At 64.0% G+C, this 20716-nt stretch overlaps 4 protein-coding genes across 4 annotated transcripts; all 4 read left to right on the top strand.

Annotated features, from left to right (window-relative positions):
- Nucleotides 1-681: 681 nt before the first annotated feature.
- Nucleotides 682-1605, top strand: LMXM_24_0420 (putative ubiquitin carboxyl-terminal hydrolase,putative,cysteine peptidase, Clan CA, family C12; the record flags this gene model as incomplete). The annotated part of the gene is made up of 1 exon (XM_003875805.1): nt 682-1605. One exon carries the CDS (start codon nt 682-684, stop codon nt 1603-1605), a length of 924 nt encoding a protein of 307 aa, XP_003875854.1.
- Nucleotides 1606-2440: 835 nt separating this feature from the next.
- On the top strand, nt 2441-6502 carry LMXM_24_0430 (hypothetical protein, unknown function; the record flags this gene model as incomplete). The annotated part of the gene is made up of 1 exon (XM_003875806.1): nt 2441-6502. One exon carries the CDS (start codon nt 2441-2443, stop codon nt 6500-6502), a length of 4062 nt encoding a protein of 1353 aa, XP_003875855.1.
- Nucleotides 6503-8834: 2332 nt separating this feature from the next.
- On the top strand, nt 8835-12956 carry LMXM_24_0440 (hypothetical predicted transmembrane protein; the record flags this gene model as incomplete). The annotated part of the gene is made up of 1 exon (XM_003875807.1): nt 8835-12956. The coding sequence occupies one exon, from the start codon at nt 8835-8837 to the stop codon at nt 12954-12956; it is 4122 nt and encodes a 1373-aa protein (XP_003875856.1).
- A 3038-nt stretch (nt 12957-15994) lies between these two features.
- Nucleotides 15995-20113, top strand: LMXM_24_0450 (uncharacterized protein; the record flags this gene model as incomplete). The annotated part of the gene is made up of 1 exon (XM_003875808.1): nt 15995-20113. One exon carries the CDS (start codon nt 15995-15997, stop codon nt 20111-20113), a length of 4119 nt encoding a protein of 1372 aa, XP_003875857.1.
- Between the last annotated feature and the right edge of the window lie 603 nt (nt 20114-20716).

A 20716-nucleotide genomic window follows, 5' to 3' on the forward strand; every position in this document is an offset into this window, starting at 1 on the left:
TGTGCGTGCTTCACCACCACGACCACCCCCTCTCGTTGCTCACTGACGCCCGTCATGCCCGTCACGCCCTCCCACCTCTCTTCCCCGAAACACAACCGAGAGGTGCTTGACTGGCTCAAGTGAAGGATGAATGCCGTCATGCCGCATCTTCCTCTCAGACCACCACCATCGACATCTCGGCGCAGATAGGCGGTCTCTGCAACCCGTATACCCATGCTTTCACCCCATTCGTCCCCCTTCCCCGCCACCACCACCACCAACTCGCGCTTCTCTCCCTGTATCTCATCTCGACCCCGTATCACGCTGTGCCGCGTCACCGTGGTCGACTCCGCAACGAAACGGTTTGCTTCACGGAACCACACGCACACACACATGCCCAGAAAAACGCGCGCGATCGCTCGGGCTCCCCCGATCCCCATCCCCTTTCGTCTTCCTCTTCGCCCTCTTTCGCTCCTTTTTCTGCCGTCGTCTCCGTGGTGAAGTGCGCTCGCACCGATACGCAATTGTCTTCTGTGGCCTCTTTTCGACGCACACGCACGTCCGATACGCGGCGTCTGTCGTGCCGCCTCCCCAGCCTTCCCCTCCCGCAGCCATACCACGCGTGCCTGAGCACACACGCGAAAAGCGAGCGAGACGCAAGACCGATCACGACAGAAACACACAGGCAAGCGAAGCAACAAGATGCCCAGCAATGAGAGCCATTGGTGTTTAATCGAGAGCGATCCGGCGGTGTTCAGGGAAATCATCCAAACCGTCGGCGTGAAGGGGGTCTCCGTGGAGGACCTCATTATGCTCAACCCCTCGATGCTGGAGCAGTACGAGCACGTCTACGGCCTTGTGTTGCTGTTCAAGTGGCAGTCGTCGGAGCAGGCGCCGCCGCTCGGCACCGTCGTGAAGGACGCGCCGGTGTTCTTCGCCAAGCAGGTGATCCACAACGCCTGCGCTACGCTCGCCATCATGAACACGCTCTGCAACTACCCGGATCAGGTGGAGCTGGGGCCGAAGGTGCAGAGATACCTGAACTTCTGCCAGGAGCTCGACCCGGAGATGCGCGGCTCGCTTCTGGACAGCTTCGATGAGCTGCGTGAGGCACACAACTCCTTCGCGCCACACTCGGCGTTTACGAAAGACGGGCCGTCGCCAAAGGATGCGGATGTGTTTCACTTCGCCTCCTTTGTATACCGCCACGGACACATCTGGGAGCTCGATGGGCTGCAGGAGGGCCCGCTGCAGTGCCGCGAGGCGACGGACGCAAACTACCGAGAGGCGCTCGTGGAGGTGGTGCAGCGGCGCATCGACGACATTGCAGCGAGGGACACGACGGGTGCCGGTCAGGGCATCTGCTTTTCGCTGATGACGATTGTTGACGACCCGGTCACGGTGCTGGAGAAGAAGATAGCTGCTCTCCGGGCCGAGGAAAAGCCGACGACGGCGCTGGACGAAGAGCTGGCTGAGATGCTGTCACTGCGCAAGAAGGACCAAGAGGCTAACGCGCGTCGCCGTCATGACTACAATGCCATGATCGTAGCGCTGCTGAAGTCTCTGGCGGAGCGTGGCAAGCTTGAGAAGATCGTTGCGGAGGTGCAGGCAAAGGTCTCCAAGTAGAACAACACGAAAGATACCGTAGATGTGATATGGATTCTGCGCTGTCACATTGGCAGCGGTGCACAGCGGCATGCGAGAACGCCGTCTCAGTTGTGCGCTCTGTCTGTCTGTCTGTCTACGCCTCCTGCCTTCTCCCTCCCGAATCCCTCGACCTCGAAGGAGCAAGCGCGTGCGTATGTGTGCGTCTCTGCCTTTCTTTGTGGCCTACACGTGCGGGCAGAGTGATGTGCGCTTATTACCTTGCCAACGTCGTTGTTGCGCGGGTGCGTGGCACGCTCGTGCGCGTCTGCGTGTACCCGTGTGTGTGTCTGTGTGTGTACGAGCTTCCCTGTGCGCCTTGCCGTTTTCTTTCTCTCGCCTCATCTGTTGGCGCACGAAATCGACGACAAGGACTGGTGCTGCAGCACCAAAGAAAACGGCAGCGCTTCGCAATGGGATGGACAGTGTGGTGCCGTGAGTGCGTACGCCTGTGCTTTCCATCACGGCCCTCCCGCACTCACCTTCGCCAACGTACAGGATTGGTGCTCATCATACGTGGGCAGAGTCCACGACTCCCGCACAAGAGTGCAGACCCTCGTCTGCGTTATGAAGGCGGTGTGGGAGGGGGATGCAGCGACGAAAATGTCGCCTCCCTTTCGCCTCGTTGGTCTTCTCCGTGGCGTGGGTGACTTCCATCGAGTAGCAACGACGTGACCGACTGAGCGGCTCTGCACCCCCCCCCACCCCCACCCCCACCACCACCGGCACAGACACCTAGAACCTCTTCTTCATCACGCCTCCTCCCTCCTCTTGTCCCATTTCCCGCCCTTCGGTACCCTGCTGACCTCGCCTACGCATGTGCCTGTGCATGCGGCGTCATAACCCTGGGCCCGTCGTCCCGTTGTTGCCCTCACGCACTCCCACACGCACACGCGCCCTCCCTCCACACGCGCGCGTCCTTCAAAGGACGAAAACGTGCCTAGCGTACTTCTGCTACGGTTGTCGTTGTCCGATAACGTCCCCCCCCTTCTCTTCCGTCTTATCGTGGTGTGACCACCCCAACGCGTCCATGAGAAGGTTGACCCCGCTCCTCACCACCGTCCCTCCCCTCTCCCTTCGCACCGCCCCATCCCTCACCTCCGTCGTTCTCAATGTGTCCAGCACGTATGGAGGCGCACGCGCGATGCCGCCGTGCCGCACCATGACGACGATGGCCGTTTGCGAGGCTTCGTCGGACGCACTGACCACCTTCACCTCCTTCGAAGTGGAGAGTGAGCTGTCACTTGCACAAGAAGACCTGGAACAGCTGCAGTCCGTCTTAAAGAGTGTTCGCTCATCGTCGAATTCCCCGATCTCTGTAACCCTACCGCAGATGAAGCCTTCAGTGACATCAACGCCACCGTTAAGGTGCCCCCCGCCGCCTATCGTAAGCCCTCACCCCGTCGTGCTGCCAGCTCTTCTCCAGCGTCCACGGTGGCACAACGTTGTCCATGAGCGCTATAGAGCGAGTGTGCCCGGGTACGTGGATGCCTGCACTCAAGTGCTCGGAGATGTCCGCAACATGTGGGACGCATGCAAGGCGAATCGCCGTCGCCGCGAGGAGGTTGGGGACAGTTGCTTCGCCGAGTACGTCAGCACTCTGCTCCGTCACGCACACGCCGATGCGCTTCTGGTGCTCTTGGAAGGGGTGACCGGCACCCACCACGGCGGCGACGTGTTTACCGACGGTGCTGCACCTTTCCGCTGCGAGCTCATTCTTCACTTGGTCCGAATGCTGGCCGGGCGGCCAGTGGAGCTGAGTGGAAAGCATATGGCTCACCTGAGCAAGCTTCTGCTGAGCTGTCCTCACCTGCTCACAGTCGCCCCTCCGTCACAAAACGAGCTCGCGCAGGCGCTCGTTGCGAAGGTGCAGGAGAGAGTATGGGACGCCTTCACGTGCTTGTGCTATGCAACGCGTCGGAGTCTGCGCAGGCAACAAAACGTCGACTGCCTCGAGGCGCTGCTGTGCGGCGTGTACATGCGAGCTCATCGCGATCCCGCACCCGCACGGGGTAGCGGCAGGGACAGTCGCACCTCACGCCTTGCCTCTGCGATGCTGCGGAGCAGCGTAGATGCAGGGGACGGGGGGTGGCAGCGCCAATACGCCGGTCATCTTCTCCCGCCTCACCTCCTGGCAAAGGCACGGCAGGCAGCGCTATGCCACCTCGTGCATCGCTGCTTGCTCAGCGGTACTCTGGCGAAAGTCGGTTCTGCCGGGGAGGCCAATGAGGAAAACGCATGTCTTCTCCTCTCCTGGGCACTTCTGCTGGGTCGCGAGGACATGGACCCTGTCGTGCACGCCGCAGTCGTTTATAGACTACGCAGGGGCCACGGGCTGGCAGAAGGCGGCCCACCCGCTGGTGCTTCACCAGCTTGTGTCGAGTCGTGGAGGCGGCTGGCCCTTCGTGTCGAAGCAGTGCTACGCTCCTCCGGCGTCGCCGAACAGAGTACCACTGCGCTGGCTAACGGTGCCGAGGTCTTTCAGCGAGTCGACCGAACTTCCAAAGACACAAGAGGGTGGGCGGTGTCGTCCGTGGACCGTCGTCTGCTTGCAGCGCTGCGTGCGCAGAGCTTCACGCAGAAGCACGGCTCACTGTCGCTATGGGGCGCAACGGAGCCCGTGGCATCGCGGGGAGTTGAAGCAACGCGGGCACGCACGAGGGACGCGGCGGTGCAACCTGTGTCAGACGGCGCAGCTGCTGCACTGCACGCGTATGCTCATCTCCGGTGGGAACCGCTGAACATCAGTGAGGCAGAGCCGCTGTTGCCTGATGATGCAGCGTTGGCGTTGAGCGCGGCACCCACGGAAGGAGCTCGGGGGGAAGCCCACGCGTCCGTTACCGAGCGGACGATTGCTGAGGAATGCGAGGATGTCGTAGAGACCGCCGCAGATCTGCCACCGCACGCATTGTGCCTTGCCGAGGTCCTCTGTGTGCGCCTCCTCCGTTGCATGCGTCGCTGGAAGGGTACATCGCTCAGCGGCGACATTGCGCCTCCTGCCTCGAGCGACACCGCGCAAGCGTCCCCAGCGATCCTACCCGCCTCGCAACAGCGCCGCATTCTTGCAGCGCTGTGGCAACTGTCAGCCTACACGCGCGCTGAGGTGACCACTGCCGCGCTGCTTGAGCTGCAGGGCGAAGTGTGCACCACCGCGGCAACGGGCAGAGGCAGCAAGGCTCATTTGGACCCTTCTCACACTGCGCCGTCCAGTGCGCGGATGTGGCCGTCCATGCCCCCGCGCGCCTGTTGGCCAATCATCGGCGCCGTATGCCGGCACGCAGAGGATGCGGTGCATGTAACGCGCGAGTTGATGGCCCATCGTGAGATGATGGCGGCTCCCCTCTCGCTCGCAAGCCTGCAGCGACTACGCGAGTGGTTGGTGGCTCTACCAGGCTCGCTGCACTCCGCTCACCTAGTGAAGGTGCTCCGTGAGTGGGCAGAGCTGGAGAAGTGCAAACTGGGTGGCGCTGCACCGCTTGCTCAGGCATACCTCACGGCTTGGGACGACGTGGTGCGGACGGCGCTGGAACAGCACGCCGCACAAGCACTGTTGGCTGCGTTAGACGGACAGTGTGCTGCCTCTGTCGCGGCACCCGGGCTATGTTGCTCCCCTTGCGGTGAGGAGCTGCGCAGCACGTATGCCTTAATGACGGGCCCCGCCTCCGCGCAGTTGCGACGGATCCAGTGGATCGCAGAGGTCAACAGCAGCGCAGTGCGAGAATGGCGGTGGTGCATGGGTGTTGGACCTCCGCTCATCGGATGGACAACAGTGAGCCGATCTGCAAGCTTGCTGCACCCCACCTCAGCGGTTCCTGCTGCAGTGCTCGTGGTCGAAGCGACAGAGGTAGACCTCACTGACACAGAACACGATGCGGCGGTACGGATGCTGTGTCAGCGCTGCGTCCCCAACCTTTCCGGCTCCAACACGTTCTCTTGGAGTGATCAACTCGCCTGCAGAGCTCTGGAGCGGGCTCAGGCAACGTCAACACCCACCATGCAGCAGGGGGGGAAGATCAACGCGGGTGTGGACTCTGACCATTCTTCCGCCGCCGGCGGCGATGCCGATGCGCCACCACGTCAATCAAAGCCGTGCAACGACACCGTCGTCTCGGCTGCTGCCCTGCACTACCTCCTGACGAGGGGGAACACGACCACGCCATCAGCCACAGCGATGGCAACTGTGTTTAGCACCGCCGAGCTGGGTGATGCCCTTCAGACCCTTTCAGCGTACATCGAATTCCTTGAAAAGACACGGCGCACTGGTGTCTACGATGATCCATGCGGCGAGCGGGCGATCGATCGTCGACTGCAGTGCGCCGCGGCCGCTTATGTAAACTGCCTGAGCGACGCCTGGCGTGTTACCATGCGGACTGCGACGTCGTCAACGTCCGCCGTGCCGCTTCACATGGCCGACGAGGAGGTGTTTCTCACGTGTTTTCCGGCATTCTACCATTTTGCACTGCGACTGTACGATAGGCTCTTGTGGGACAGGGCGGAGCTCGACAAGAGCGGCGACGAGGTCTTGAGGAGTCTCCCCTGCCTCGCCGGTGCACTTCACGAAGCCGCGTTTCGTGCCCTGGTGAGTACACCGGGAACGAAGAGGCGCACCATCGACACAACTCTGCTGCTGGCCGACCGTATCGCGCGCCGGTGGGCCGCTCAGACAATGGTGTCATCCTCCTCGAGCGTCGCCCATTCAGCCGTGGCGCCCACCTCTTCGCTGACAGATGACCAGCCAGCGTTCTGCGTGCCACTCTCAGTCTATCAGCTTGTGCTTGCCACCTACGCAGCAGATCGAAGACCACTGCCGCAGCACGTGCGAGAGTGCTGTGAGGCGGCGCTCCGTCGCGAGGAAAAACGCCAAGGGGAGGGCCCCTAGTGGAGCTCTTGTTCACCCCCCCTCCGCCGCGCCCCGAGATCGAGTGTGGGTCCGAATCAGCAGGGACACATGCACACATACGTAACCAAGAAAAGGTTGTGAGCGGAGGTAGCCTCACCGACACGGCAAGCCTGCTCTGAACCCTCTGCTGCGTTCTCTTACCGCACGCTCGCACGCGTGGGGGAAATGCACAGACACCCACAGGCGCTCTCACAGTCGTGTCCATCGTAGTCGTCGGTGCCGCATTCCCGTTGTCACCACCACCATCACCACCACACACCCTCGTGCCCAATCTTCGGCATACACACGGCCGCCCAGCGAATCCGAAAGACACATCAGGGCCTTTGCGCTCAACACCGTGGGTGCGCTGACATCATCCTTGTCGGCTTGTTGGCCTCTCTTCCCCGAGGTGCTCCTCTCGGGTGTTCTGCCTTACTAGTACGTCACCCGCACTCCCTTTCCCTGCTCTTCTTTTTCCGAGGATTGTGCAAGCATCGACCCAGTGCGGTGCCGCGCACGTGCACCAACGCATTGCTCCCCGGTGGGCTGCGGGTGCACCCCCCCCCTCCCCCAGACGAAGAAATGCCGGCGGCAAGTCCCCCGCGTGGCGGAGCTCCCTCGCTCGCCGTGGGCCGAGGGTGCGGCACAGGCAGACATCAAGCCAGGTGCGGCCGCACCGCCCCCTAGCCACCATGCACGCATCGGTGCAGCGACAGGAGGCTGCGGCCCCCTTGCTTGCCGCCATCGCGCTGAATGTGGCGCCGCGGAGCTGGGGCATGCCCCGCGACGCGGACAACTTGACCAGCCACGACGCAGAGGGCCACGCGTGGTCGGTGCTTAGAGGCTGGCGCACCCTCCTCGCGGCGCGCTTGGCCACCATTCGTGGCGCTGCGGGCCCGCCGCGCGCGCCTCATGTCCGCCTGTCTTTGGCTGCCGTGAGCTGGCGCACGACGGCGACGCTGACGAGCTTGCGACGTCTGCACCGCCAGAAGAGCCAACGCCAAGCCGACACTCCCTGTCACGCGCACGACAGACGCGGTCCGCCTATATCGAGGCGCACCGTCCACACGTGAGCCTCTGCCTGGCGACGAGCAGCGCGCCAGGCGCATGGCCCGATTCGACGGCAGACGGTTCGTCCGAGACGCCCAGGATGTGGCTGTGGGGCGGCCGAAGAGGTGGCGCGCTGTGGTCGCGTGTCTGCGTCCGTTGGATGCGCTGTGCGCGGTGGCAGAGTATACGCATGGCACCATAGATGTGTTGTGCCACACCCGCCACGGTCTCCTCCTCGTCATTCTTTTTTTCGCGTGTTTCTCGCCGTCGTTCGCTCGTCCCCAATCCTCGCATGTGTGTGTGTGAGCATGTCTTGCCCCCCCCGATGGCAGAGGGGGAGGGCACCTCACACAGTGCGCGGTGTCACAGGGTCCAGTGCCTGCGGCGCAGGGAGGCCAGTGCGATGCTGTGCCGCTGCTGATGTCCGCGGTCAGGTCCTGGGGGAGGAGGGGAGGCGGCGCTGCGTCGGTGCCTCCTGCTGCAGCGCACACGCTTGTGCCATCTGTGTGATGGGCAGTGCGTGTGCGTGACCCGAGCGTATCTCGCCTGGACCCCACCGCCCATTGGTGGGGGGGGGTGAGTGTCATCCCGAGGAACATAGCAGGTCGCCACCTGCGGGCCGGGTATGGGGGGGGGTAGGGCTTGAGGCAGGGGCCGTGCACTCGTGACTGAGCCGGCGCACATTGCTGTAACGTGTGCGTGTGTGTGCCGCTGCCTCGCACGACGCCGATGGTGGGGCCTGTGGCAAGGCTGGGCGGTGGAGGCTGTGCGGCGTTTGGCCTCGTGTTGTATAGTAGAGCAACGGGGCTGGGCCACGTTGAACAAAATGATGTGCACAGCCGTTTATGCGAATCTTTTTCGGTGCGCTTCTCCATCCCACTTGTGACCTCTCTCCTCTCGCTCTCTCTGAACGGCGTTACCTTTCCTCACTTGTTCTCTGACTGTCCGTTTCATCACGCTCACGCACTCTTACTCACAACTGCGCGATCTGCGCCGTCTCCCTTCCATCATCGGCACTGGTGTGCTATTCTCATCGTTTCTTATTCTACACGCGCGTTAGCTTGCCTACATGGTTGTGTAGTGCAAAAGTACACCAAGCCAGCATCCGATCAGTCGCCAACGCGCCCACCGGACACCCACACACACACATAGACACATACGGAGAGACACACATCCTTGCACATCCCCAGCTAACGACAACGGCAACGGTAGAGGAGGTGTAGAGGGAGTGGGGGGTGCGTCACGCCACAGCAACCGTGACATATCGACCCTGCAAAAAAACATGGAGGAGAATGCCACTGTACCCTACGTGCTGGGCATCGGCACGCTGCCGACAAGCACGGTGCAACTTGTGGCGTACGTTGCAGCCTTGGTGATGGCCGGAATGATCGAGTATGTCCTGCAAGTTCTACCAAGGTGCTACCGTTTCGCAGCCGCCCGTGCCAAGGAGGTTCGCAACACAGCAGAGGACATATGGCACCCACCCCGCAGCATCCGTAAGACCATGTGGTGCCTCACCACCCTCATGCGCCGGTGGGAGGTGTTCACGGTGCCTGGCATCACCTTCGTTCTGTTATACCTCTGTACCGTCAGGAGCCTCATTCACCTGTACAAATTTCACGAAAATCCAGACAATATCCAACTCTGGACGTACCAGGAGACGCATTTTGACCTCACGTCAATGGGCCCCTCGCTCGTCTCCCCTGTGCACGACCCGCGCTCCTTGAGCCCGTACGGGCCGCGGTCGGACCGTACGCTGGCGCACTTCTGCGGCCGGCCCACGGCCAGCAGCTACGACGGCTACGCCGGCGCGCCGCACGCGGCGTACATCCACCATGACGTGGAGCACGACCGCTACGTGGTGCGCACCTTCGGCCGCGGCGGCATGCGCGTGGACGAGCGCCGGCGCAGCGGCGTGGGCCGCAGCACCTACGAGGCCTTCTGTGCCGCGCCGCTGAGCGTGCAGCGCGGCACGCCGCTGGCGCCGTCGCCGTGGCTCGCCGGCGAGGCCAACTGGCAGCTCGGCGACGCCGCGCCGCGGCACGCCGTCAACGGCGCATTCAGCTTCACTGTGCGGCCTCTCGCCGTGCCTCACGCAGCTGCCGCCGCCACTGCCGCAGCGGCCACCGGTACCACTGACCGCAGCAGTGGCACCGCCGACGCGGACTTCACCAAGGCGGACCAGGGGCTGCGCACGCACTACCGCCGCTACACGCGCGACGAGCTGCTGCAGCGCCACGCACACCTCGACTTCATCTACTCCTACGTCAACGGCAGCGACATCACGCGCAGCTACACGAAGCCGTTTGCGAAGACGTGGGAGTGCTGGAACATGATCGCGTCGGTGCAGCTGCTGTGGGGCGAGATGCAGCGCGCGGCCGACACGGATACCAACGCGCCGCACATCGCCGAGGACGCCTTCAGCCGCTACATCGCCGAGCTGCTGTTCGTGTCGGCGTCGAGCCCGTGCGCCATGTCGGAGCTGCTGGCGGACGTGGGCGCCGGCAAGGACGCGATGAAGCGCGTGGAGGCGTCGCTGTGGTGGGCCGCCACGCACCCGAGCGGACCCCGCCACGCCGAGGGCGCACCGCTGCCGCCGCCGGAGATGACGCTGACGAACATGGAGCTGCTGCGCGCGCTGGGTGCGGACCTGGAGAGCGTGAAGCCGGACGACATCGACGCAGACTGCGACGAGCTGCGCCACGGCATGCGCGGGCTGCTGGAGCACACGCGCAGCTGGCACCGCGGCCGCATGGCCGTCGTGGCGCCGTACGGCAACGTGCCGCTGTGGCTGAACCACAGCAAGAACTTCTTCATGCGCTCCCTCTACGCCGCTGCCACGGCGACCGCGGCGCGCTCTGAGGCGTCGGGTGGTTCCGCTGATGGCGGCGGTTCGAGGGTGCTCGGGACGGCCGAGGCGCGTTTCGTGAAGGAGGCGCACACCGGCACGCTGCACTACACGCGCATCCACATTGTGGACCAGCGCGCGCTGATGCCGCCCGCGCCGCTGACGACTGTCAACAGCTACGTCGTCGAGCCCTTCGTGTACCGGCTGCGCAATGCGTCCTCCGTCTTCGTCTACATGAACGACGACTACCTCATCATGAAGGACGTCGACATCACAGACTTCGTGAACGAGTTTGGTGGACCGCTGCTGCGTATCCGAAAGTCAGACTCGATGGAGTACTTCGAGTCAAATCTCGACTACTTCCGCCGAGGTCTGGTGTTCAACACGATGCTCATGCACCGCGACCTGGACAAGACACCCGCAGATCTGGAGGAGCTTGTGCAGCCGGCTGCTGCTGCCACTGCCCTGACGTCAGAGGATGGCGAGGCTGCCGTGGTGCAGCGCGGCATCGTGCGCGCGTCGTGGGCCGCCTTCACCGCTGCCGTGGACGCGCGCAGCAGCGCGAGGACGTCGGGAGGCGGCGCGAGGGCGACGAGCACGGCGTGCGCGAGCAACAGCAGCGCCGCTGTGTGCGCGTGGGCGGAGTGCGCGTGGGGTGCCGCTGACGGAGCGCTGGCGCGCGGCACGTGTGCGATGCCGCGCGTATCGACGCAGGGCGAGCCGGCGTGGGCCGCGGACGCAGCGGGCACCTTTGCGCTGGTGTCTGCGCCGTCTACGAGGCCCGGCAGCAAGGAGTGGGCGTGGGCAGGCCAGGCGCAGATGCCGGCGCTCGTGCACTGGGGCCGCCGCGTGCTGGACCGCGTGACGGCAGACCTCATCGCCCCGCGCTACTACCTCAAAACATCCACCATCGTCTTGTCAGACGACGACATCGAGCGGTTTCCGCCGCAAGCGGCCTTGTCGAGTGTAGCAGAGCACCTGCACTTGCTTATCGAGGTCTTGGCGCATGTCCGACGAGACGACGAGGATGTCGCCGATACGAAGAGCTCATCAATGCAATACCTTCGCAAGTTCACGCATGCCATCGCCAATCACGAGTTCCCGACGCACCGCACGTTCAAGACGCAGCCGCGTCTGCGCAAGTACCGCATGCGACTCGATAGCCACGCGCCCTACCCACAGTGCCGCAACATGTGGGGCTACATCCACAAGCGCTACGCACCCGACCTCAACCTGAACATGTTCATGGAGCGTAAGCGCACCACGATGGACCTGCTGCCGCCATCGACGCACACGGCGCACATGCTGCGGCATCCGTGGGCCGCGTCGAGCCAGTACCTGCCGTACCTGATGGCGAAGCAGGCGTGGCGCATGCAGCGCGGTGCCGGACTGTCGCCACTGGGCAACGACACACCGGTGTTCCCGGTGGTGGACGTGGCGCTGGACAACGAGGACGGCTGCGCGCCAGCCACTTACATTACGGAGGCAGAGGAATCGGCGAGGTACCACGAGTTCCGCGACGACCGGGCTTGGAATCGGAGGGCAATGGACAAAATTCGTAGCTACCGGGGAGTCAAGCCGTTCACGAACATCAACTCAAAGTTCTCGAGCAACGCGGTCGGCGAAACGCTCCGCAACTTCCTGGAGGAGCTCTTCCCGACCCCCATGCTGCTGGAGCAGCACTGGCACGTAGTGAAGGGGAAGAAACGGATAGAAACACTGCGGGTATCGCGGCGCATCGATGAGGAGAGCGGTGCGCGTGACCTGCAATTTGCGCATGTGGACGTCAACTTCAAGCGGCTGATGCACCTGCCGCTGATCCTTGTGAGCAACGACGAGGAGGGCTTCTGCCCGCTGCTGCGCAGCTTGCGGCACGCACTGCCGGACTTCCGCGGGAGGCGCGTGGTGCAGGTGCTGGTGCCGCCGGCGGACGGGATGTCGCTGGGTGCGGCGCGCGCGGACCGGCGACACGCCTACCGCGACTTCCTGCCGGTGGCGCGCTGCAGCCTGTCGGCGGACCGGCTTCGCCGCGTGACGCTGCCGGCGGACAGCAGCGTGGCGGATGTGGTGGCGGCGGGGCTGCGGCTGGCGCGCGATGGCGTGGCGGTGGGGCGGTGGGAGGCGCCGGCGCTGGTGGAGCTGCGCGGGCGGCGCGCGGTGCAGGCGCTGGTGATCGACGCGCGCACGCTGCACACCGGTGCACGCGGCTTCACGGAGCTGCCGTTCGCGCTGGCCGTGCCGGCCGAGCTGCTGGCGCACGAAGACTTTGCGGAGCACCTGCTGGATGCCGCCGCGCAGTCGCTGGTGCGGCCACCCACGGCAGCCGAGGCGACCATGGTCGCCGCGGTGGTGCCTATGGAGGAAGCCGGCCGGCGTAAAGAGGCCGCCGCTCCTGAGGACTTCGCGGCGAGCGTGCTGGTGCTGTCGGAGGCGGATGCGGAGGTGCGTCACACGCACTGGGCCCACGGCGCCTCCGAGCACGACCTGCTGAGCGGGATGCCGCTGCCGTATGACAAGATGGAGGATGTGGAGGAGATGGTGCAGTGGGGCTTCTGAGTGCTGCTGCTGCTGCCATGCGGGTAGGGGAGGCGCCGTCGTGCGCCTTTTGTTTCAGACTTGTGCAGATGCCTGTGGGGAGTGAAGGAGGTGTATGGAGATCAGGTAGATGTTACGGTCTTCAAGCCATAGAGCTGAGCAAACCCCATCTATGGTGAAGTGCCTGGTGCTCATGTCACGCGAAGGTGGAGGAACTGCTCATAGACAGGAGGAGCGGGGCACCGTTGTCTACTGGGCTATCGATTTCGCTGTTATCTGTTGAGGGCTATTCTTTGATTTTTTTACTGGTTACTGTTTACGCGCGGTGGCGGGTGAGGGAGGGCGATGCACCAGCGGCGGCGTGTGCGCTGTGGCTTCTCTTCTGTAAGCACCTTCATGGGTGCGTGTGCGGGGTGCCCTCGCCTCGTCTCTGTGTCGTTCCCATTCGCTTTCCCCCATGCGTGTCTGCGCTGTTCTGCGTTGGTGCACCGATGCCATTCTCTCTCCCCCCGCCCCTCTTCTGCTCTGAACAGCATACGTGCGTTCAGGGTGCGAGGCTCGATTGACGGCTGGCGAGGCCGAGCGGCACCCGTGTCTTGTCGCAAGCCATAGCCACAACGACGACCACCACGACCGAAGTACTCCTGCCAGGGGGGAGGGGCAAAGGACAGGTGGGGCACCGTCATCCGTGTTTCCGGTGCGACGTGGTGGGGGAGAGGGGGGGCACACCCATACTTCCATTTTTCTTTTTTCTTGTTTTTTTTTTCTGCATGGGGGGGCGAGTGAGACGGAGTCGCACCGTAGATGTTAAGCGACCTCGTGTGGAGGAGTGGGGTGGGGAGGGAGGAGGAAGGGGCGGTGGCAGCGCAGGAGCTGCCCGACATACCCGCATACCCTCCCCCCCACCACCACCACCACTACCACCGCCGCACAGGCGATAGTTGAAAAAACGTGACGGCTGCTTTGGGCAGGCTAAGGACGGCGCATGCATGTGAACTTCCCGGCAATCAGGACGCATCCCACCCCACCACACACGGCGTTCCGTTCACCATCCCCCGCTCCGCCTTCTCTGTCGTTCGCTCGTCCCCAATCCTCGCATGTGTGTGTGTGAGCATGTCTTGCCCCCCCCCGATGGCAGAGGGGGAGGGCACCTCACACAGTGCGCGGTGTCACAGGGTCCAGTGCCTGCGGCGCAGGGAGGCCAGTGCGATGCTGTGCCGCTGCTGATGTCCGCGGTCAGGTCCTGGGGGAGGAGGGGAGGCGGCGCTGCGTCGGTGCCTCCTGCTGCAGTGCACACGCTTGTGCCATCTGTGTGATGGGCAGTGCGTGTGCGTGACCCGAGCGTATCTCGCCTGGACCCCACCGCCCATTGGTGGGGAGGGTGAGTGTCATCCCGAGGAACATAGCAGGTCGCCACCTGCGGGCCGGGTATGGGGGGGGTAGGGCTTGAGGCAGGGGCCGTGCACTCGTGACTGAGCCGGCGCACATTGCTGTAACGTGTGCGTGTGTGTGCCGCTGCCTCGCACGACGCCGATGGTGGGGCCTGTGGCAAGGCTGGGCGGTGGAGGCTGTGCGGCGTTTGGCCTCGTGTTGTATAGTAGAGCAGCGGGGCTGGGCCCACATCGAAGAGCGAAAGAAGAAACGCACAAAGACATGAGTGCCTGCCGTTCTCGTGTGTTGTTCGCTTCCTGTGCCGCGTGCTCTGGAAGAGTGCCATCGTTGCACGGGTCCCTTCTGCTTGTCGTCCTTCATTGTGTACACAGCCTCCGCCACCTCCCCTCTGGTCTGCCGCATACGCGCGTCCACTGTGTTTTCTTTGGGCGGGAGTCTTCTGTTTCGTAACAAGATATGTTTTCCGCACGCCTCCCTCCCTGTTGCTCCCTTACGGAGACGCGCGCACCCACCCAGCTCTTCGCTTCTGCAAGTCTCTCTCTGTGTGTATGTGTGACGAGGGGGCCTCTCACACCTCTAGGCCTCACTGTCGGTCACACGTATAGCCTGTTGGTATATATATATATATGAAGTCAAGAGAGGGAAGGGCACACACCCCGCCTCCTTGAGGCGATGCATTCCCTTTCCAGTTCCGTCACCCCCCCCTCATCCTTGATACTCGTCCCTTGTCTCCCTTTGCCCAGGTGGCACGTGCACCGCTGTGAGTTGGGAAGCACGCAGACAGCGAGAGGGCCGCACGTCGCATCAGCTGTGGTCTTCTCAGCGACGAAATTATTTTCAAGGGAAAGGGCAGCATATAAATGTGGATCTAAAGAGTTATGTGCTATCGTGAAGGCATGCCTCGGAGCACGAGTGATCGCGAACTCTCGCACTCTGTCCAACTCGCCTCCCTCTCTCCGTTCCTCCGCCAGCAAGCTCAGTGTGCACCCCGCCCCTGCCTGACCTCTTTCGGTTGGTTTGGTCTGTGTATGTATCGCCGTGCGCTTTTCTCGGGGCATGACGGTGCAGCCACGATCGAGGGCAGAGGAGGGGCGGAGCTCTCGTTTTCCGTTTGGCGTCCAGTGTGTGGAGGCGATCACGTTTCTGTTCCTGTGTCGGTGCTACTTACCGCCCTCCCCCTTGCCTGTCTTCTGGCAGTGACATCATGGACGGCCCCATTCTCTCGCTATCGCCTTCTCTCTCGTCGTTCCCACTCTCCGTGTCTCCCGAGTACGCCCCAACTCCCTCTCCGGGCCCCCCTACCTTACATTCTCCGCCTGGTGAGATGGGGCAACTGGGCGGACGTGCAGCCCCGCATTCTTGCTTGGACACACAAGCAGTGGCACACACACACAGACACACACAGATATGCTTGGGTGTGTGCGTGTGCGTGTGTGCATCGCTGCTCCTCTACAAGAAAGGACGGGCTCCACTAGTGCGGGTGTGACGCTGGTGCGACTCTCTGCCTGTCCGTCTCTCTCTCTCTCGCCCTCCTCCTCCTCTCTTCCATCCATCTCTCTCACTCGCACCAGCACACACCCCTCACGCTGTCGACGCGAAGTAGCCACAGGCAGTCCGAGCACCTCTCTCAGCCGCGGCCAACCGCGGATTTTTTTCCAGCGGCCCCAATGACGGCAGCCACCGCTAAATTTTTGTACGCGCGCAACCCGGCGCTGTGCAGCTTCCTCGTTCTTATAGGCGTCGTCGTACTTTTTATATGTGCTCGTATCTACACGTGGCATCAGCGAGCCCGCATGGCGGCGCGCTCGCGAATGAAAGACGTGCGACATGTTCTGCAGATGTGTCGTCGACGGCCCCGCAGCTGGTACCGGATTGCCGAAGCGGTGGCGATGATGTTATACAACGCCTGGCCACTGAATGCAACGGTCTTAAGCACCATCCTTACTGTGCACTGCGTTATGCTAGGTATCGAACGGCACCATACTTACCGTAACGGGCCTCGCAACCTCCAACTCTGGACGTACCAGGAGACGCATTTTGACCTCACGTCAATGGGCCCCTCGCTCGTCTCCCCTGTGCACGACCCGCGCTCCTTGAGCCCGTACGGGCCGCGGTCGGACCGTACGCTGGCGCACTTCTGCGGCCGGCCCACGGCCAGCAGCTACGACGGCTACGCCGGCGCGCCGCACGCGGCGTACATCCACCATGACGTGGAGCACGACCGCTACGTGGTGCGCACCTTCGGCCGCGGCGGCATGCGCGTGGACGAGCGCCGGCGCAGCGGCGTGGGCCGCAGCACCTACGAGGCCTTCTGTGCCGCGCCGCTGAGCGTGCAGCGCGGCACGCCGCTGGCGCCGTCGCCGTGGCTCGCCGGCGAGGCCAACTGGCAGCTCGGCGACGCCGCGCCGCGGCACGCCGTCAACGGCGCATTCAGCTTCACTGTGCGGCCTCTCGCCGTGCCTCACGCAGCTGCCGCCGCCACTGCCGCAGCGGCCACCGGTACCACTGACCGCAGCAGTGGCACCGCCGACGCGGACTTCACCAAGGCGGACCAGGGGCTGCGCACGCACTACCGCCGCTACACGCGCGACGAGCTGCTGCAGCGCCACGCACACCTCGACTTCATCTACTCCTACGTCAACGGCAGCGACATCACGCGCAGCTACACGAAGCCGTTTGCGAAGACGTGGGAGTGCTGGAACATGATCGCGTCGGTGCAGCTGCTGTGGGGCGAGATGCAGCGCGCGGCCGACACGGATACCAACGCGCCGCACATCGCCGAGGACGCCTTCAGCCGCTACATCGCCGAGCTGCTGTTCGTGTCGGCGTCGAGCCCGTGCGCCATGTCGGAGCTGCTGGCGGACGTGGGCGCCGGCAAGGACGCGATGAAGCGCGTGGAGGCGTCGCTGTGGTGGGCCGCCACGCACCCGAGCGGACCCCGCCACGCCGAGGGCGCACCGCTGCCGCCGCCGGAGATGACGCTGACGAACATGGAGCTGCTGCGCGCGCTGGGTGCGGACCTGGAGAGCGTGAAGCCGGACGACATCGACGCAGACTGCGACGAGCTGCGCCACGGCATGCGCGGGCTGCTGGAGCACACGCGCAGCTGGCACCGCGGCCGCATGGCCGTCGTGGCGCCGTACGGCAACGTGCCGCTGTGGCTGAACCACAGCAAGAACTTCTTCATGCGCTCCCTCTACGCCGCTGCCACGGCGACCGCGGCGCGCTCTGAGGCGTCGGGTGGTTCCGCTGATGGCGGCGGTTCGAGGGTGCTCGGGACGGCCGAGGCGCGTTTCGTGAAGGAGGCGCACACCGGCACGCTGCACTACACGCGCATCCACATTGTGGACCAGCGCGCGCTGATGCCGCCCGCGCCGCTGACGACTGTCAACAGCTACGTCGTCGAGCCCTTCGTGTACCGGCTGCGCAATGCGTCCTCCGTCTTCGTCTACATGAACGACGACTACCTCATCATGAAGGACGTCGACATCACAGACTTCGTGAACGAGTTTGGTGGACCGCTGCTGCGTATCCGAGTCGACGACCCGATGGTATATAATGAAAGTAATCTCGACTACTTCCGCCGAGGTCTGGTGTTCAACACGATGCTCATGCACCGCGACCTGGACAAGACACCCGCAGATCTGGAGGAGCTTGTGCAGCCGGCTGCTGCTGCCACTGCCCTGACGTCAGAGGATGGCGAGGCTGCCGTGGTGCAGCGCGGCATCGTGCGCGCGTCGTGGGCCGCCTTCACCGCTGCCGTGGACGCGCGCAGCAGCGCGAGGACGTCGGGAGGCGGCGCGAGGGCGACGAGCACGGCGTGCGCGAGCAACAGCAGCGCCGCTGTGTGCGCGTGGGCGGAGTGCGCGTGGGGTGCCGCTGACGGAGCGCTGGCGCGCGGCACGTGTGCGATGCCGCGCGTATCGACGCAGGGCGAGCCGGCGTGGGCCGCGGACGCAGCGGGCACCTTTGCGCTGGTGTCTGCGCCGTCTACGAGGCCCGGCAGCAAGGAGTGGGCGTGGGCAGGCCAGGCGCAGATGCCGGCGCTCGTGCACTGGGGCCGCCGCGTGCTGGACCGCGTGACGGCAGACCTCATCGCCCCGCGCTACTACCTCAAAACAGCGAAAGTGGTGGTGGTGGAGGAAGAACCGGAGCCTGTGCCGCCAGTAGAGGCGTGGGCAGATGTCGCGCGAGACATTATGGTCATTGGGCAGCTGCTTGACACAATGGAGCTGGTGCATGGGCAGTTGGCCAATTCCTCATGCACTCGCCTTCAGCTAATGCGGCACCTCGAAGTTTGGGCGGCGCGCCTCGCTGGACACGAGTTCCCGACGCACCGCACGTTCAAGACGCAGCCGCGTCTGCGCAAGTACCGCATGCGACTCGACAGCCACGCGCCCTACCCACAGTGCCGCAACATGTGGGGCTACATCCACAAGCGCTACGCACCCGACCTCAACCTGAACATGTTCATGGAGCGTAAGCGCACCACGATGGACCTGCTGCCGCCATCGACGCACACGGCGCACATGCTGCGGCATCCGTGGGCCGCGTCGAGCCAGTACCTGCCGTACCTGATGGCGAAGCAGGCGTGGCGCATGCAGCGCGGTGCCGGACTGTCGCCACTGGGCAACGACACACCGGTGTTCCCGGTGGTGGACGTGGCGCTGGACAACGAGGACGGCTGCGCGCCAGCCACTTACATTACGGAGGCAGAGGAATCGGCGAGGTACCACGAGTTCCGCGACGATGATGACCGGAATGATAAGGCAATGGACAAAATTCGTAGCTACCGGGGAGTCAAGCCGTTCACGAACATCAACTCAAAGTTCTCGAGCAACGCGGTCGGCGAAACGCTCCGCAACTTCCTGGAGGAGCTCTTCCCGACCCCCATGCTGCTGGAACAACAGTGGCGCAGCGCACCGAAGGACGAGGGCGGCACGGATGAGCTGCGGGTATCGCGGCGCATCGATGAGGAGAGCGGTGCGCGTGACCTGCAATTTGCGCATGTGGACGTCAACTTCAAGCGGCTGATGCACCTGCCGCTGATCCTTGTGAGCAACGACGAGGAGGGCTTCTGCCCGCTGCTGCGCAGCTTGCGGCACGCACTGCCGGACTTCCGCGGGAGGCGCGTGGTGCAGGTGCTGGTGCCGCCGGCGGACGGGATGTCGCTGGGTGCGGCGCGCGCGGACCGGCGACACGCCTACCGCGACTTCCTGCCGGTGGCGCGCTGCAGCCTGTCGGCGGACCGGCTTCGCCGCGTGACGCTGCCGGCGGACAGCAGCGTGGCGGATGTGGTGGCGGCGGGGCTGCGGCTGGCGCGCGATGGCGTGGCGGTGGGGCGGTGGGAGGCGCCGGCGCTGGTGGAGCTGCGCGGGCGGCGCGCGGTGCAGGCGCTGGTGATCGACGCGCGCACGCTGCACACCGGTGCACGCGGCTTCACGGAGCTGCCGTTCGCGCTGGCCGTGCCGGCCGAGCTGCTGGCGCACGAAGACTTTGCGGAGCACCTGCTGGATGCCGCCGCGCAGTCGCTGGTGCGGCCACCCACGGCAGCCGAGGCGACCATGGTCGCCGCGGTGGTGCCTATGGAGGAAGCCGGCCGGCGTAAAGAGGCCGCCGCTCCTGAGGACTTCGCGGCGAGCGTGCTGGTGCTGTCGGAGGCGGATGCGGAGGTGCGTCACACGCACTGGGCCCACGGCGCCTCCGAGCACGACCTGCTGAGCGGGATGCCGCTGCCGTATGACAAGATGGAGGATGTGGAGGAGATGGTGCAGTGGGGCTTCTGAGTGCTGTTGCTGCTGCTGCTGTCATGCGGGTAGGGGAGACGCCTCTACGCGCATTCTGTGAGAGCATGTGTTGTTTTGCTGGTAAACTGTAATATAGACCTTTTGTTTTTATTTTTTTCGCGTGTGTTGCTGCTGCGCTTGAGTGCGCGGTGCCGCAGGGAGGAGCGCATGGGGATCACTGGCGAGGTAAGGAGTTTACAGACGCTGTTGGCGACGGCACAGTTTTCAGGACTGCTGCTGCTACTGCTGCTCTCCTGCTCCTCCAGTGCACCGTTGTGGGGCTTCGGCGGCTTATCTTCTCCGCTTTAGACCCTTAGGGTCTGTCAGTGGACCATCGGATGGAAAGGAGAAGCGCTTCTTGTCTCCAACGGCGGTACGAGCACTCTCCTGCAGAGGCCAACAGACTCGCGTGATGCACACACATTCCGTGGTGCGGGCCGTCGGTGGGACGACGAGGCGCGCAGGTTGTGTTTTTATACACACTCGTAATCGCACCTGCGTAGCCTTCGCCCATTCGTGATGTGCGTGCGTGTGTGTGTGTTGATATGAAAGGATACGCAATGCCTCGCTGTAGCGCGATGGACGTACGCCGTCAAGGGCTGC

Source organism: Leishmania mexicana, chromosome 24, assembly GCF_000234665.1.
Source record: "Leishmania mexicana MHOM/GT/2001/U1103 complete genome, chromosome 24".
Classification (NCBI taxonomy): domain Eukaryota; phylum Euglenozoa; class Kinetoplastea; order Trypanosomatida; family Trypanosomatidae; genus Leishmania; species Leishmania mexicana.